Consider the following 17,201-nt stretch of genomic DNA (forward strand, 5'->3'; position numbering starts at 1 on the left):
GATGTTTTTGTTTGATGTTATTATAGTAGTTTATAACTTTTCCAGTGCTTTGGAGATGAACTCTACAGCCATAACTTAGAAGTGATTAATTAAAGGGCCACTACCTTTCCGAAACGGCTTTTAATTTTTAAAATAGGAATGTAAAACGAGATCAATAATTTTGTAGAGTCGCAGAAGTTATTAACTATACGTTTACTAGCACACTTCATCATCACTTCAGAACTGTTTAATTAGAATAAATAAAATGTTAATTTTCATAACGCGGGTCGTTTTATGTTTCCCGCCGTCGTCCTAAATGCCGCGCGGTAGTTGAATATCACTGCGCCAGACGGCAAAACAGCGAAATGAATCTCCACTGTTATCGTACATTAGACAGGAAATCTTGCATATGTTTGGTGTTGTAACCTCATCTTAAGCCATCGATATATATTTTCTTTTGTTATTAATGTTTTAAGAAACCTATAAATTTTGCTCCGGAAAGGTAGTGGCTTTAAACAAAATAATGACGGTCAAAAGTAAATACTTGACTCCTCATCACAATCTCTTTTCAAATTATTAAAGGACATACATGCACATGATCATATATAATTCTGGTATACAAAGAGATGATCAAGATTAAGGTCACAGGCTCACTACCTTTCCGAAACGGCTTTTAATTTTTGAAATGGGAATGTAAAACGAGATCTATAATTTCATAGAGTTGCAAAAGTTATTAACTTACCGTTAATACTACACATATCATCGCCTTTTGAACAATTTAATTCAAATAAATAAAATGCTAATTTTCATAACGTGGGTCATTTTATGTTTCCCGCCGACGTGGTAAATATATAAACTTCCATTCATAAATTCCCTATTCATTGAATAATATTCCTTTGGACCAATCGGTAGTCATGGGAAGACTGCCTTCTGATTGGTAGAATACACAGAGTGTGTATAGAATACACAGAGTGTTATATAATACACAGCCCATCTAGGTCAACTGTTGCCTGCTGGTGACTCCTCTGTCCAACTTACATAATCTCTATTAATGATAACTTACTATCTAAGGCTTATAGACATAAGAGTTTTAATTTTAAAAAAGTAAACTAATCATATTCCCTTTTTGTGTACTTTAAAATAATGTTTTAAATGAATGTTAAACACAGATCTCAGGTAAAGGCAAAATAATGTATAAGGCTGTCCTCATATGTGCATGGTTTTACCAAAATAAGTGTATGTGCAACATAAGAAAAAAAGAGTATATAAGGATAAAAACTCATTTTAATGAAGACTTTTGTTTTCTTTGTAATTTTTATGTAGGAACTTTAATTAAGAAAAATGTCAAACAAAACATGTATTTTCTGTGATCAGTTGAATGTTCTTGAAATAATTGATATCAAAGTCTTTATAATATGGCTTATATATTTTGATTTTGGAAATTTATTTGATTTCATTTTATTTTTCTGTTTCTACTGCGTTGTATTTGCAGTACTTTGAGTACTTTGATTAAATTTTTTTTTTAGTTTCAAATTGGTTTTATTTCCCAGCAAATTAGAGGTATGCCAGGTTTGGGACCCTGGATTCACTCCCTCTTACAACGTATAGCCTCTCACAGGAGGTGTCTTTCACTTCTTTCACTCGATCGCATTCATTTCGTCACATTCAATTTGCTCCATTCATTCTCCAAACTCATTCATACAAATACAAATATAGTTATATGAATTTAAATTAAGTGAAAGCACATAATTGATATTATCAAAATGTATCAATACATATTAAACAATACAATTTAATATGTATATTATGTTTAGTAGATCGGCGTCAAAGGTGATAAAAACAAATCAATATAAACTTTATTTTATTCATTCAATTATAAGTCGTACAATACAAAAACAATCAAATAGATATAACATGAAATGGATTCAGAAACAAGTGTTTACCCTTATATTAATTCGTCTCCGTTTTAGACTCATCAGTTCTGTACGGTAATTAAGTGGGAGAATGAATATGAGATTTAGGTATTAGGAAATGAAGAGACGAAAAGGGGAAGAGAAAAAGAGAGACTACCAATGCTATTGTTCACTTTAAATAAATACAACTGTGAAACGATAACTACAGAAATGAATCATAGAATCAATCGAATCTCTTGGAGCCGATAATGCATTGTTGGACACATGTAAAAATCAAAGAATTTTCGTCAATGGTTAAATCATTGTTGCCAAAAAGTAATAGTTCTGTTGTAATAGGATGATTTCGGACAGCAATGGAACGATTACGAATATCGGAAAAAGTCTACAATGTAATAAAAAAATGTTCGTTATTTTCACCAACTTGACAGTAGGAGCAAAGCGGATTGTTTATTAGATCGTTCATTCTCCACTAAATGTACAAATTCCATTATTAAGTGTCCTCTATCAATATCGGGACTTAAAAATCATGTTTGTATATCATGTTTTTTTCACATGTGAAATGTATTGATTGATCTTCGAAAATAATCAAGTGTGGTTCCTCTGACCAATTAAGATTTTTCTCATCATCACATTAAATATGGCTCTTGTGACAAATTTCGACTGTCCTCTTATGCTATAACGTATTTCAGAAATCATCTGTGACTAAGTAAATGGGTAAATGTTACATTTTTAGCTCACATGGCCTGAATTTTTCTTATTTATCTCGAAATAAGAAAAACCTTTACTTTCCTTTAGTATATCCCTGTACATAGTAACGATATATATACATTTCTGATATTGCCTCCAAACTATGAAAAGCTTGAGTGATGATGTTGGATTGTTTATTAAGATGTTTCTTATCCTTTATGCTGATGACACTGTTATTATTTCCGAATCAGCAGAAGGACTACAGAATTTATTGAATATGTTTGAAAAATACTGTAATGAGTGGAAACTTACGATTAACACGCAAAAAACTAAAGTTGTTATATTCTCAAAACGGAAGTGTCAGACACGTTTGCGTTTTTTATTTTGCAACGAAGAATTAGAAATATTGGAATCTTTTACATACTTTGGCATTTTATTTAACTATAATGGTACTTTTGCTAAAAGCAAAAAGTAAATTAGCGGAACAGGCGAAAAAAGCTTTATTTGCTGTTTACAAAAAAAATAGAAATATTTCTCTGCCAGTTGATTTACAACTGAAGCTTTTTGACATTCTGGTACAACCTATCCTTTTATATTCTGTTGAAGTATGGGGTTTTGAGAATATTACTATTATTGAAAAAATTCACTTGCAATTCTGTAAACGTATCTTAGGTTTGAGACGTAGTACACCAAACTTTATGGTCTATGGTGAATTGGGTAGATATCCTTTTATATTCTGTTGAAGTATGGGGTTTTGAGAATATTACTATTATTGAAAAAATTCACTTGCAATTCTGTAAACGTATCTTAGGTTTGAGACGTAGTACACCAAACTTTATGGTCTATGGTGAATTGGGTAGATATCCTTTTATATTCTGTTGAAGTATGGGGTTTTGAGAATATTACTATTATTGAAAAAATTCACTTGCAATTCTGTAAACGTATCTTAGGTTTGAGACGTAGTACACCAAACTTTATGGTCTATGGTGAATTGGGTAGATATCCTTTTATATTCTGTTGAAGTATGGGGTTTTGAGAATATTACTATTATTGAAAAAATTCACTTGCAATTCTGTAAACGTATCTTAGGTTTGAGACGTAGTACACCAAACTTTATGGTCTATGGTGAATTGGGTAGATATCCTTTTATATTCTGTTGAAGTATGGGGTTTTGAGAATATTACTATTATTGAAAAAAATCACTTGCAATTCTGTAAACGTATCTTAGGTTTGAGACGTAGTACACCAAACTTTATGGTCTATGGTGAATTGGGTAGATATCCTTTTATATTCTGTTGAAGTATGGGGTTTTGAGAATATTACTATTATTGAAAAAAATCACTTGCAATTCTGTAAACGTATCTTAGGTTTGAGACGTAGTACACCAAACTTTATGGTCTATGGTGAATTGGGTAGATATCCTTTTATATTCTGTTGAAGTATGGGGTTTTGAGAATATTACTATTATTGAAAAAAATCACTTGCAATTCTGTAAACGTATCTTAGGTTTGAGACGTAGTACACCAAACTTTATGGTCTATGGTGAATTGGGTAGATATCCGTTGAGTATTGAAGTGAAATGTAGAATGGTCATGTTTTGGTATAATTTAATTTCCACTGATAAATTGTCAAGCAAAATATATAAACTAATGTACCAATTGCATGTAAATAGAAACATAAGTTTTAAATGGATCGATTTTGTGCGAAATATTCTTTATGAGACAGGTTTAAATTTTGTATGGAATATACAGGAATCTTGTACATTGAACAAAATATATTTAAAATTTACCATTAAACAAATACTTAAGGATCAATTTATTCAAAGGTGGTTTAATGATATGAATTTGTCATCAAAAGGTAAAATGTATACAGTTTTTAAAAACGATTTTCAAATGGAGAATTATCTATTGAAAACTGAATGAAAAAGAGAGAAAAAATATTGTTAAATTTCGTACTTCTAATTTACATTTGCCCATAGAAACGGGACTAATGTACTCACATATCAGTTCATCAAATTAGGCAAATACATATACCAAAATATTATTTTACGAACCCTAATCTAACAAAAGTGAAAGGTCTAATCTCACTGTGTAACGTACGTATTCTTTCGCAACTTAGCAGGTTTATTGAGAAATTAGAGAAATTAATTTATAATAATTAGATCAATTAAGTCCATTATATTCTGTATTATACTTATGTTGTGTTGATTGTATTATACTACATCCTCTATACTCCAGGGGTTCCTATCACTTACGATCTCTACACGTGTAGAGATCGTAAGTGATCGGAACCCCTGGAGTATCGAGGATGATTATACTAATGCTATGTTGACTGTGTTCCGTCATGTCAAAATGTAATATACTGATGTGTCAGAGAGTAATAAAGAAATCTGAATCTGAATCTAATCACGTGATTTCTAATACTAGTTAGCTGTATTGATTAAGCTATTAGGTATATAATTAATATGTATAAATCACATATCAAAATAGTAACGTATCTGGTATAAAAGATCACGTATCTGTTTGATGAAAGATGGCCCGTTAACTCTAATATCTAGTGTAAAACTAATACAAATAGTGTTACATCGACTAATTCAAGTACATTTTATAGCCAGATATTGTTAGAATGTTTGTTATACTAATGATACGCTAATGTGATATATAAACATGAAATAAAGTATCTGTTTATTTGGTAACGTACCTGTCATATTTGGTAACGTATCTGTACTTTTGTACGTTTAACTCCAATTTGAGTGAACTTGATTTCATTTGTAGCAATTTGTTTCAGACTAGATATGGTCAGAAAAAGTAAGTTTAGGGTTGTTTGTGGCGATCAAGTATGACGGAGACTGATACGTTTCTTAGGTGAAGGAAGGCGAGGACAATGAGAATGAATTATTCCTTTTCTTCATGTCAAAAAAAATCAACAAAGGACAAGTGAGGTTTCGTTGGCCAATAATACCAGACGAACTGTTTATCCTGAGTAATCGCATCTAACTGTCAGCCGTGCGGGTCGTTTTTTTCTCAATTAAATGACCAGAACGCCGAAACCTTCCGCAGTCAATGGGAATCGGTGTAGACAGATACGTTACCAATAGGAGATTTCAGAAAAGATGGCGATGACGTCACACAAAGGTACATCAGGGCGCTCAAAGGTACAACTCCGTATATCTGTACTGGTGGGAACACAGCCGCTTAATTATAATGGTTTTATATTTACAAAGATAAACCATTATAATTGTAACCTGTAAAGTTAATAATTTGCACATGACAGGACTTATGCCAGCTGAAGTTACACAAGTTCGGACATGTGGTAGGTAAGTTCGGACACAGGATTCTGAATAAGTTTAGTGCCTACTCAATAGGTTTAAATAAAATATGGCGGTCTCCGCTTTGCGGGACCTTATCAAAATCGAGTTTGAAATACACTGTACAATCATAATACCTGATAAATCGCATTGTGCTATCAACTACAAAAATGATAATTAAATCACTGAACAATTTACACAATTAATAAGTAATAATAATATTTAAAATAGGTTATATACAAATATATACAATAACAAAGAATTCTTACCTATAAAAATAGTCAAGCCACGCGAATAGTTTCAGAGGTTTATTGGTAATGACCATTTAAACCTCTTGACTTATATATGCACTGGATGGCTACAGGTGATAATCATAGGCAAACCGGCTTTCTCAGCTAAATTTTTGACAAACGACACGAATACAATCGTTACACACGCCTTGACCGCCGTACGGTGCCAATGGGGGTTCGACGATTTACAGGATCGGGCAGGATCGGGCAGAAACGGGCAGAATCGGGCAGGATCGGGCAGAATCGGGCAGAATCGGGCAGAATCGGAGTACAAAATAGTCGTTAAAATGATAAATATGTATTAAATTATAGTGTAGATATCAGTTTTATTAATTTGTTGACCGATTTGACAAAAAAAAGTATAAAAAAATATCATATTTTTCTTGCATGGTCGGACAGAAAATTACCGAACAGGATCGGTCAATTTTAAAACTGATTGCTAATTTAAATCAGAGAAAAAATATTCAAAATAGTTAATATGACTATGATCTTGATAAATAAAAGTGAAATATATAGGTATTTTCACAAAATCCACGTAATACTAACGGCACAAAGATCAATTGCAATTTGCAGTTCGGATAAAATAGACTCTATATATACGGCCGGGCAGGATAGGTCTTTCGTACATATAAACATTCATAAATCGTGCTCTACTTTTAATTAGATTTAATAAGAATAACTATATCATTATTAGTTAAACTAATTGTTATATGTATGAACTGAAAAGGGAAAATTTATCAATGTACATTGGGCTAGCTTAGATAAGTGTTAAATGGTCCAAAACGACGATTTACAGGATCGGGCAGAAACAGACTTTTTGATTTATAGTTTTTACCGAAATGTAAAATATTATATGAAAACCTTAATTATTACGTCTATTACACCTTATTTTATACAACCAATACCGGTTTGTATGGACTATGACGAGAAGTTTAATGTACTGCACAAGATAAAAGCAAAGTGGCTTGAATTTTAAAAAAAATACGGTATACATTTGCGCAGAAACGGACTTTGATTTGTACTATATTTTCTACGTTTATATATCAATTATAATTAATATTAATACATTGTATTATGTCTTTTACTCAATAGGTTCCATTATAGTTAAGCAGGACAGTGTGAGATGTAATTTGTTTCCTTTATATGCAGGATCGAACTCTAACAAGGCAGGATAGAACTCTAAAAAGGCAGGATCGGACTTTATTTCCGCAGGATCGGACTCTTATAAGGCAGGATCGGACTTTAAAAAGGCAGGATCGAACCTTAAAAAGGCAGGATCGGACTTTAAAAAAGCAGGATCGGACTTTAAAAAGGCAGGATCGAACCTTAAAAAGGCAGGATCGGACTTTAGAAAAGCAGGATCGGACATTATTTCGGCAGGATCGGACTTAAAAAAGGCAGGATCGGACCTTAAAAAGGCAGGATCGGACCTTAAAAAAGGCAGGATCGGACTTTAAAAAGGCAGGATCGGCCTCTAAAAAGGCAGGATCGGACTTTATTTCGGCAGGATCGGACTCTTATAAGGCAGGATTGGGGCTTAAAAAGGCAGGACCGGACTTTAAAAAGGCAGTATCGGACCTTAAAAAGGCAGGATCGGGCCTTAAAAAGGCAGGACCGGACTTTAAAAAGGCAGTATCGGACTTTAAAAAGGCAGGATTGGCCTCTAAAAAGGCAGGATCAGACATTATTTCGGCAGGATCGGACTTTAAAAAGGCAGGATCGGACTTTAAAAAGGCAGGATCGGCCTCTAAAAAGGCAGGATCGGACTTTATTTCGGCAGGATCGGACTTTAAAAAGGCAGGATCGGACTTTAAAAAGGCAGGATCGGCCTCTAAAAAGGCAGGATCGGACTCTTATAAGGCAGGATCGGGCCTTAAAAAGGCAGGATCGGACTTGAAAAAGGCAGGATCGGCCTTAAAAAGACAGGATAAGACTCTTATAAGGCAGGATCAGACATTGCTTTAAAAAGGCAGGATCGGACTTTAAAAAGGCAGGATCGGACTCTTATAAGGCAGGATCAGACATTATTTCCGCAGGATCGGCCTCTAAAAAGGCAGGATCGGACTTTAAAAAGGCAGGATCGGACTCTAAAAAGGCAGGATCGGACCTTAAAAAGGCAGGATTGGACTCTAATGAGGCAGGATCGAACCTTAAAAAGGCAGGATCGGACTTTAGAAAAGCAGGATCGGACCCTTATAAGGCAGGATCAGACATTATTTCCGCAGGATCGGCCTCTAAAAAGGCAGGATCGGACTTTAAAAAGGCAGTATCGGACTCTTATAAGGCAGGATTGGACTTTAAAAAGGCAGGACCGGCCTCTAAAAAGGCAGGATCGGACTTTAAAATGGCAAGATCGGACCTTAAAAAGGCAGGATCGGACTTTAAAATGGCAGGATCGGACCTTATAAAAAGGCAGGATCGGACTCTTATAGGGCAGTATCGGCTCTAAAAAGGCAGGATCTGACCCTAAAAAGGCTTGGGTTAGTTTGGGCTAATCTTTAAATCTTAAATAATTGTTTACCTTGATGGCATCCTGTGTATCATTTTCAAAATATTAGGTATACAAAACAATATATAATCGGAAAACATACAATCCGAGAAAGATTTTTAAATTCTTAATTGCATTTTATGATTTGCATTATATGCGAGTTCAGTAAAAGTTGAATGTTTGCCAATATTTGTTTTCTTTTTCTTAAAGTTATATGTCATAATGTGTCATAACTGGACGGAAGTTTCCTTTAGTAATCTTTTGAAAACCATAAGGTTTCGTGAATTGAGCTGTGAAAATTATTCAAATAGGCAGACAAACGTACAAACATTAGTTACAATTCGTTTCGAATGGAATAGATATAAATGATTTTTTTAATCGTCAGTAAACATTTCCGTATATAAACAAAAGAAAAACTAACAGGTGGGGGGTTACACATTTCCGTATATATAACAAATGTTTAAAACAGAAAAAACATAAAAAAGTGTGGGGTGGGTGCACATTAGGTACATGATTACTATTAAAAATCATTTATATCCCTCATCTATTTTAGTTAATTGTTTACCTATCATCAATAAAAACTGCACTCTATGTTACGGATCGAATAATTATGAGAATTGAAAACAGTAAACTTAAAAATCAAAAAAATTAGTGGGAATGATAAAGCAACAAAATAAAAAACTTTGTCACTGAATTGTTAATTGAAGAGTTTTTACATGGAAACAATCGTTTTCTGGACCATAAATTGTTTGATGTGTTTCCCCTTTTGACAGTCGAGCGACGTTATCCGGCATTGAAACATCATTGTGGCTTACGAAACTCTACATGCAATAGCTGACAGATGAGTGACATGGATTTAAAAAATCATTTTACTATTACGTTTTTGATACATGAAAGTGGGGTGTAAATCTAATCATACAAACTGTATCTTAAAAGTATTGTGATAATTCACATGGAAAATACGAACATGATATAGTAAAATATAATTTATTAAAATTTGTAAAATAAGTACAAGTATATCACCAAGGATTTATAAGTATCCTTGTATATCACGCAACGTGCATATTCAAAATCGTTTTATAAGATACACTACTTTGTGGAAAATTGAATACTGCTATCAGTTTTTTAAGCATTTCAGAAGCATGACAAATGTTTCACATTGTTCTTCTGTTACATAGTTACATTATTCGAGAGAGTTTATTGATTGATTTAACATATTTTATTGCAAATATATACAAAAGGATTGGGTACAAGTTTTATGCAACTTATATTGCCACCCTTTCCAAAATACAGAACAAATACAAAACATGATATGCAAAGTAATGAAATATATAAATATGATTAAATAGTAAATAAGAACACTTTGGAGAGAGAGGGAGAGAGAGAGAGAGAGAGAGAGAGAGAGAGAGAGAGAGAGAGAGAGAGAGAGAGAGAGAGAGGGGGGGAGTAAGGAGAGGGAGAAAATACAATGTCTTAAAATTGTAATACTAAATCGACTTAATTAATTAATAATAATTTGCGGCAACAGTTGGACTAATTATCTCGTTCTTTGCCTTCCCTCTAAAAGAATGTCCATCACACTCCTAAAATCTTTCTCCTAGCTGTTCAGTGGCCGAGAAAGTTCTTTACTTTATTCACAGTTCAAAACCCTATAGACCTGTACCTTAAAATGTTACTAAGTTACTGTAAATTACTAAAATGAATGGGATCATAACTTTCAATTAATTAAGTTGTCCTTTTGACTCTAAACATATAATAGTGTATCAAAACAAAAGCATGAGACACAGCCGTTTCCTATTACTTAGATCAATTCAACGAATTTTACAATAAATAAACATGATAATAGCATGTGTATGTTTAAAAAGTATAAGGATACTCATACTCTTTCACTGGACTTGTATTTATAATAATTATCTCTAGATATAATGTTAAAAAGACTAAAACTTTAGACTTCACCGTTGAAAACAGAAGCCATACGTTATGGAACTTATTATATATCCTAAAACTTACACTTTCTCTCAATTACAAAATTTTAAAATACCGACAATCAATATATTCAACGTCTAAAGCCGAGGTGAAAAGTCTTTTTTAGTTATAGAGGCATTGAAATGAATCTATAAATGAACCTATTTGCTTACAGGCATCAGAAATAATCTATAATATTTTTAATTGTACCTTTTTTTAGAATATACTCGGTGATATCTACCTAATATATGGACCATTCTCTGCTTGCCAAGTATTATTTGACTGTTTACAAGTCGTGCTACAGCCGATATCCGTGATGGGTACATGACACTTATTCTAGCCCAATATGGAATTCCATTGTTTATTTATTTAGACAATTTCCTACATGAAGACTTTCTAAGAACTCTTCTTTAAAAACCGACTCCAGAGGTCACTACGGACAGTATTGAGGACTACATCCAGTTTCTTATAGACAGTGCTAAATATGTGAGAAGTGCAGCACACACATGGCTCTCATACCAAAACCAAAACTTTGAATCGAAATTGTTAAAAGCGTTCGTATAGTAAAATTATTTTTATCTCAAAACAAGGACTGAATCAAATAATAATTTGTTAATCTAATTTTCATGATGTAAATAACTCACCATATTCTTTCATTTATCTTTTGTAAATCTCTTAACATAGGAATAAAAGAATTGATTGGTTGACTGACTGATTGATTTATATCTTAGAAATTATGGAATATTAATTGCTGTATATATATGTGTACATGCCACGATTCCGTAATTACAGTACTTGGCTGGGATAATTTTCAATGTTAAACATTTAGCCAAATCTATATATTTTCCTAACCTGTTTAATTCCCCTACATTCTGGGTTGATAGTAAAAGTACCAACTTAAACACATTAGGACGTCTATAATAATATGATTTAATATATTTTTTTTTTTTTTAAATCAGAGTAACAATTACATGTAAGTATAAAGTGAAACTCAACTTCAATGTCATTAGCATTACAAACCTCACACAACCTTTGAATTCTCTGACGATTCCTATATCTCCCTTGTTCAATATCTAAGTTATCAATCACCTATCACTAAGTGATATCGGGCACACAAAAACAATGAAAAAACGCCCGCTTCAAGATGAAAATCGGCTGAAATTATGACATAAAAGCAATGCATCTTCTAAACCTATCGTGCGTCAAAAGACAGTGTGTTGTTAGAGACTCTGTGAAACTATTAGATGTCGTCAAACTAGCTCAGATTATGCAAACACCTCGACACAATATTTTCGACAGCAGGGATATCGGTCACATTTTATTCACTAAAACGTTATAAATTGCAAATAAATAAATTTTGCTGCCACAAAACTGTCCCGTTTACTAATATGTAATATATGACTGTTGGAAGAAAATATTTCATTCATTATATCTGCTAGTGGAGGATCATAGACGGTGCTTAATTAGAAATTATGAAAGTGATATCGGTCACACTTAGAACTTTAGGGGTAACGGTCACATCCAAAGTTACGATAACTGTGGATAAGACGCCAAAATACTTTTATTGAATTTATCTGATCTTTTTAAAGACGACTTTTTAACCCCCTATCAGCAAATGGTTAACGAGCTATTGAAATCGCTTTTCGTCTATTGCTCATCATCCGTCCGTCTTTTTTTCCAAAGCGTGGCTATTGGTCACATTTCATTCACCGAAAATATGTCAAGTGTATATTTTTTTAAACTTTATTGTTATTTACTGATATAAGGTACCTCATATTTCAAGTAGTAGCTATCGTTCATTTTTATCCGCTACAAAAGTGACATACCTGTATAATCTAGTTGGTGGTTTGTTGTTTTTAAAAAGGATGTCGTGCACAGGGTAACGGTCACATCCAAAGATTTTGAAATGGTTTGTCGCTTCGTAAAGATTGCTGAAATATTGCAGCGTTGTTTCCCCTAACTTATCATTCAGGTAAAGAGGAAATACTACCGAGGTACATGATACATTATTAACTATCATCGTAACTAATTTTTTTTTTGCTGAATACTTTGGTTATTCATACACTGTATATTGTTTCGTTTTTGTCTAAACATGTATTTGTACACACCCTTTGTTCTTGCATTGTCTTAGCGTGGAATGTTTGCTGAAGCAAAGTAGAACTGAGGCAACCCTTACCAAGCAGACAAACTACATCTCCATGGAGTACCATTGTACTATTTTGAAGTACGTTTCTGTGTTAAAGTGATTATAATTTAAAAACTTCGCAGTGACAATATACAAGAAACTACATAAAACTTAAAGATGTAAAGGCATCCGATGTAAACAAAAGGAAAAGCACACTGATCTATAAGCTACAGAAATACGTGAATACATGATACACAGGATCACTGAGGGTTTTTAGCTGATAGCGTTAGTACAGTTCTACATGTCAGTTCACTAATAATTTCTCCACAGACTTAACACACACAATAACGATTGAAAAGGTGCTTAGAATATAACTTAACAACACACTGCACAAATGATCATATGCAAACAAATTATAAAAGCAAATCAGTTGATAACATGCAAGAGGGCCAAGAGATATCGTGAGGTTTACCATTGGATTTACAAATCGGTCAATTTAACAAGTTGGTCCAATATCTTTAGCGCTTCATGTTGAATTAACAGATGTCCAGTTGGCATTCATACTACCCTAATTGTCAACTGAATGCAATTTAATGAATATATTTTCATTTGATAACACTTATATGATAACATCCCAAGATATTTTGTATCTATAAAGAAAAAACATCAATATTGTCAAGGACGAAACAGCCATTTTCTGTGATCGATGGCACAAAAATTATGACATCACATAAAAATAAGCGGATAGCAGATCATGCACCTCTGAATGTCAAATGCGCTTGGTTAGTATACATATTAGGGTTGAAGTGAAAAAGTAAATATATGTATATGAATGCTATATAAGCACCGTGGTAGTCAAATAATTTCAAGATAGCCAAATATTCATTATTTTGTAATCTTATCTGTCTCAAAAAATGAGCATTAATAAATACAATCCTATGTTAAAAATGATTATCAAAATGTCTATATCGAACAAGATATTTGATAATTTTATGTCTACATTGGAGTGGCATGAATGCGTAAATAACGATTACATGTACAATGCTGTAATATTCAGTTTTCGCAACTTTGGATGTGACCGTTACCCCTAAAGTTCTAAGTGTGACCGATATCACTTTCATAATTTCTAATTAAGAACCGTCTATGTTTCTCCACAAGCAGATATCATGAATGAAATATTTTCTTCCAACAGTCATATATTACATATTAGTAAACGGGACAGTTTTGTGGCAGCAAAATTTATTTATTTGCAATTTATAACGTTTTAGTGAATAAAATGTGACCGATATCCCTGCTGTCAAAAATATTGTGTCGAGGTGTTTGCATAATCTGAGCTAGTTTGATGACATCTAATAGTTTCACAGAGTCTCTAACAACACACTGTCTTTGACGCACGATAGTTTTAGAAGATGCATTGCTTTTATGTCATAATTTCAGCCGATTTTCATCTTGAAGCGGGCGTTTTTTTCATTGTTTTTGTTGTGCCCGATATCACTTCCGGTGACGTAGGTTGTCCCCATTGAGTTATGTGAACTAAGTCTTAGACGTGCAATATTCTTCGTATATGCATCATTAATTGATTTCATTGAAGAGTTAAATTTATCTATAAGATGTCTATAAAGAAACCTCTTCGATATCGTTTGTATACTTGAAACTAGTATATATATATACACACATATGTATACAATTTATGCCTACATCAAAACTCTGTGTCTATGATCTGTCTTCTGTCTTAGTCACTAGCCTACTGGAATGAAAGGAGAGTGAGTGAGTGTGTGAGCAGTTAATAATATAAACTAAATAATATTTTAATTAATTAATTTAATTATATACACCATCATGGAGAAGATTTATATAGGCATATCCTGTTATCTAATCCATTTATATGTATTTGCATATAATAAAATTTGTTGAAATGAAATCGTAAAATCTATTCTCAATAATTTTATTAGAAACATAGATGTAGACGCGTTCCATAATTAAAATCACAATAAAACCCATTTTACGGATGTCCTAACCTGCTTGACAGTAAGACAATAGCATCTGATCCTGCCTTTTTTAGAGACCGATCATGCCTTATAAGAGTCCAATCCTGCCGAAATAAAGTCCGATCCTGCCTTTTTAAAGCCCGATCCTGCCCAAATAATGTCCGATTCTGCCTTATTAGAGTCCGATCCTGCCTTTTTAAAGTCCGATCCTGCCTTTTTAGAGGCCGATCCTTCCTTTTTAATGTCCGATCCTTCCTTTTTAATGTCCCTGCCTTATTACAGTCCGATCCTGCCTTTTTCAAGTCCGATCCTGCCTTTTTAGAGTCCGATCCTGCCTTATTAAAGTCCGATCCTGCCTTATTACAGTCCGATCCTGCCTTTTTAAAGTCCGATCCTGCCTTATTACAGTCCGATCCTGCCTTTTTAAAGTCCGATCCTGCTTTATTAATGTCCGATCCTGCCTTATTACAGTCCGATCCTGCCTTATAAATGTCCGATCCTGCCTTATTACAGTCCGATCCTGCCTTTTTAAAGTCCGATCCTGCCTTTTTAGAGACCGATCCTGCCTTATTAGAGGCCGATCCTGCCGAAATAAAGTCCGATCCTGCCTTTTTAAAGCCCGATCCTGCCTTTTTAAAGTCCGATCCTGCCGAAATAATGTCCGATCCTGCCTTATTAGAGTCCGATCCTGCCTTGATACACAGGATGCCATCAAGGTAAACAATTATTTAAAGATTTAAAGATTAGCCCAAACTAACCCAAGCCTTTTTTAGGGTCAGATCCTGCCTTTTTAGAGCCGATACTGCCCTATAAGAGTCCGATCCTGCCGAAATAAAGTCCGATCCTGCCTTTTTCAAGTCCGATCCTGCCTTTTTCAAGTCCGATCCTGCCTTTTTAGAGGCCGATCCTTCCTTTTTTAATGTCCGATCCTGCCTTATTAGAGTCCGATCCTGCCTTTTTAAAGTACGATCCTGCCTTTGTAGAGACCGATCCTGCCTTATTAGAGTCCGATCCTGCCTTTTTAAGGTCCGATCCTGTCTTTTTTAAAGTTCGATCCTGCCTTATTAAGTCGATAGAGTCCGATCCTGCCTTTTTCAGAGTCCAATCCTACCTTTTTAGAGTCCGATCCTGCCTTTTTAGAGGCCGATCCTTCCTTTTTAATGTCCGATCCTGCCTTATTACAGTCCGATCCTGCCTTTTTAAAGTCCGATCCTGCCTTTTTAGAGACCGATCCTGCCTTATTAGAGGCCGATCCTGCCGAAATAAAGTCCGATCCTGCCTTTTTATAGCCCGATCCTGCCTTTTTAAAGTCCGATCCTGCCGAACTATAATGTCCGATCCTGCCTTATTAGAGTCCGATCCTGCCTTTTTAAGGTCCGATCCTGCCTTTTTCAAGTCCAATCCTGCCTTTTTCAAGTCTGATCCTGCCTTTTTAGAGGCCGATCCTTCCTTTTTAATGTCCGATCCTGCCTTATTACAGTCCGATCCTGCCTTTTTAAAGTACGATCCTGCCTTTGTAGAGACCGATCCTGCCTTATTAGAGTCCGATCCTGCCTTTTTAAGGTCCGATCCTGCCTTTTTAAGGTCCGATCCTGCCTTTTTTAAAGTCCGATCCGGCCTTTTTAGAGTTCGATCCTGCCTTTTTAAAGTCCGATCATGCCTTATTAGAGTCCGATCCTGCGGAAATAAAGTTCGATCCTGCCTTTTTAGAGGCCGATCCTGCTTTTTTTAAAGTCCGATCCTGCCTTTTTAAAGTCCGATCCTGCCTTTTTAGAGCCTGATCGTGCCTTATAAGAGTTCGATCCTGCCTTATAAGAGTTCGATCCTGCGGAAATAAAGTCCGATCCTGCCTTTTTAGAGTTCTATCCTGCCTTGTTAGAGTTCGATCCTGCATATAAAGGAAACAAATTACATCTCACACTGTTCTGCTTAACTTTAATGGAACCTATTCAGTAAAAGACATAATACAATGTATTAATATTAATTATAATTGATATATAAACGTAGAAAATATAGTACAAATCAAAGTCCGTTTCTGCGCAAATATGTATACCGTATTTTTTTTAAATTCAAGCCACTTTACTTTTATCTTGTGCAGTACATTAAACTTCTCGTCATAGTCCATACATACCGGTATTGGTTGTATAAAATGAGGTATATAAAATATAATATTTTACATTTCGGTAAAAACTATAAATCAAAAAGTCTGTTTCTGCCCGATCCTGTAAATCGTCGTTTCGGACCATTTAACACTTATCTAAGCTAGCGCAATGTACATTGATAAATTGTCGACTTATTCCATGTTTTCGAGTACTACTGCGCTCTGGCCCTAAACCAGACATCTATCTGTCATAATGTCTAAGTCTGGTGTCAGGGCCAGAGTATCTCGGCTACTCTTCATGGTACTGTAGTGCGAGTCAGACTTTGGAGGCGTACGCATGACGAAGTGATTTTTAGAT

At 34.2% G+C, this 17,201-nt stretch overlaps 1 protein-coding gene across 1 annotated transcript; it reads left to right on the forward strand.

Moving 5' to 3' along the window:
* The first annotated feature begins 5,691 nt into the window (after window positions 1–5,691).
* Window positions 5,692–8,625, forward strand: LOC138321873 (uncharacterized). The gene is made up of 2 exons (XM_069265916.1): window positions 5,692–5,733; window positions 8,146–8,625. Exons 1-2 carry the CDS (start codon window positions 5,692–5,694, stop codon window positions 8,623–8,625), a joined length of 522 nt encoding a protein of 173 aa, XP_069122017.1.
* Window positions 8,626–17,201: the final 8,576 nt, after the last annotated feature.

Source organism: Argopecten irradians, chromosome 1 (assembly GCF_041381155.1).
Source record: "Argopecten irradians isolate NY chromosome 1, Ai_NY, whole genome shotgun sequence".
In the NCBI taxonomy this organism is placed as follows: domain Eukaryota; kingdom Metazoa; phylum Mollusca; class Bivalvia; order Pectinida; family Pectinidae; genus Argopecten; species Argopecten irradians.

Coding starts and splice junctions, on each gene's coding strand:
- LOC138321873 (XM_069265916.1), top strand. CDS start 5,692: ATGGCGATGACGTCACACAAAGGTACATCAGGGCGCTCAAAG. Junction 5,734..8,145: donor GTACATCAGGGCGCTCAAAG/GTACAACTCCGT, acceptor TGCTTTAAAAAG/GCAGGATCGGACTTTAAAAA.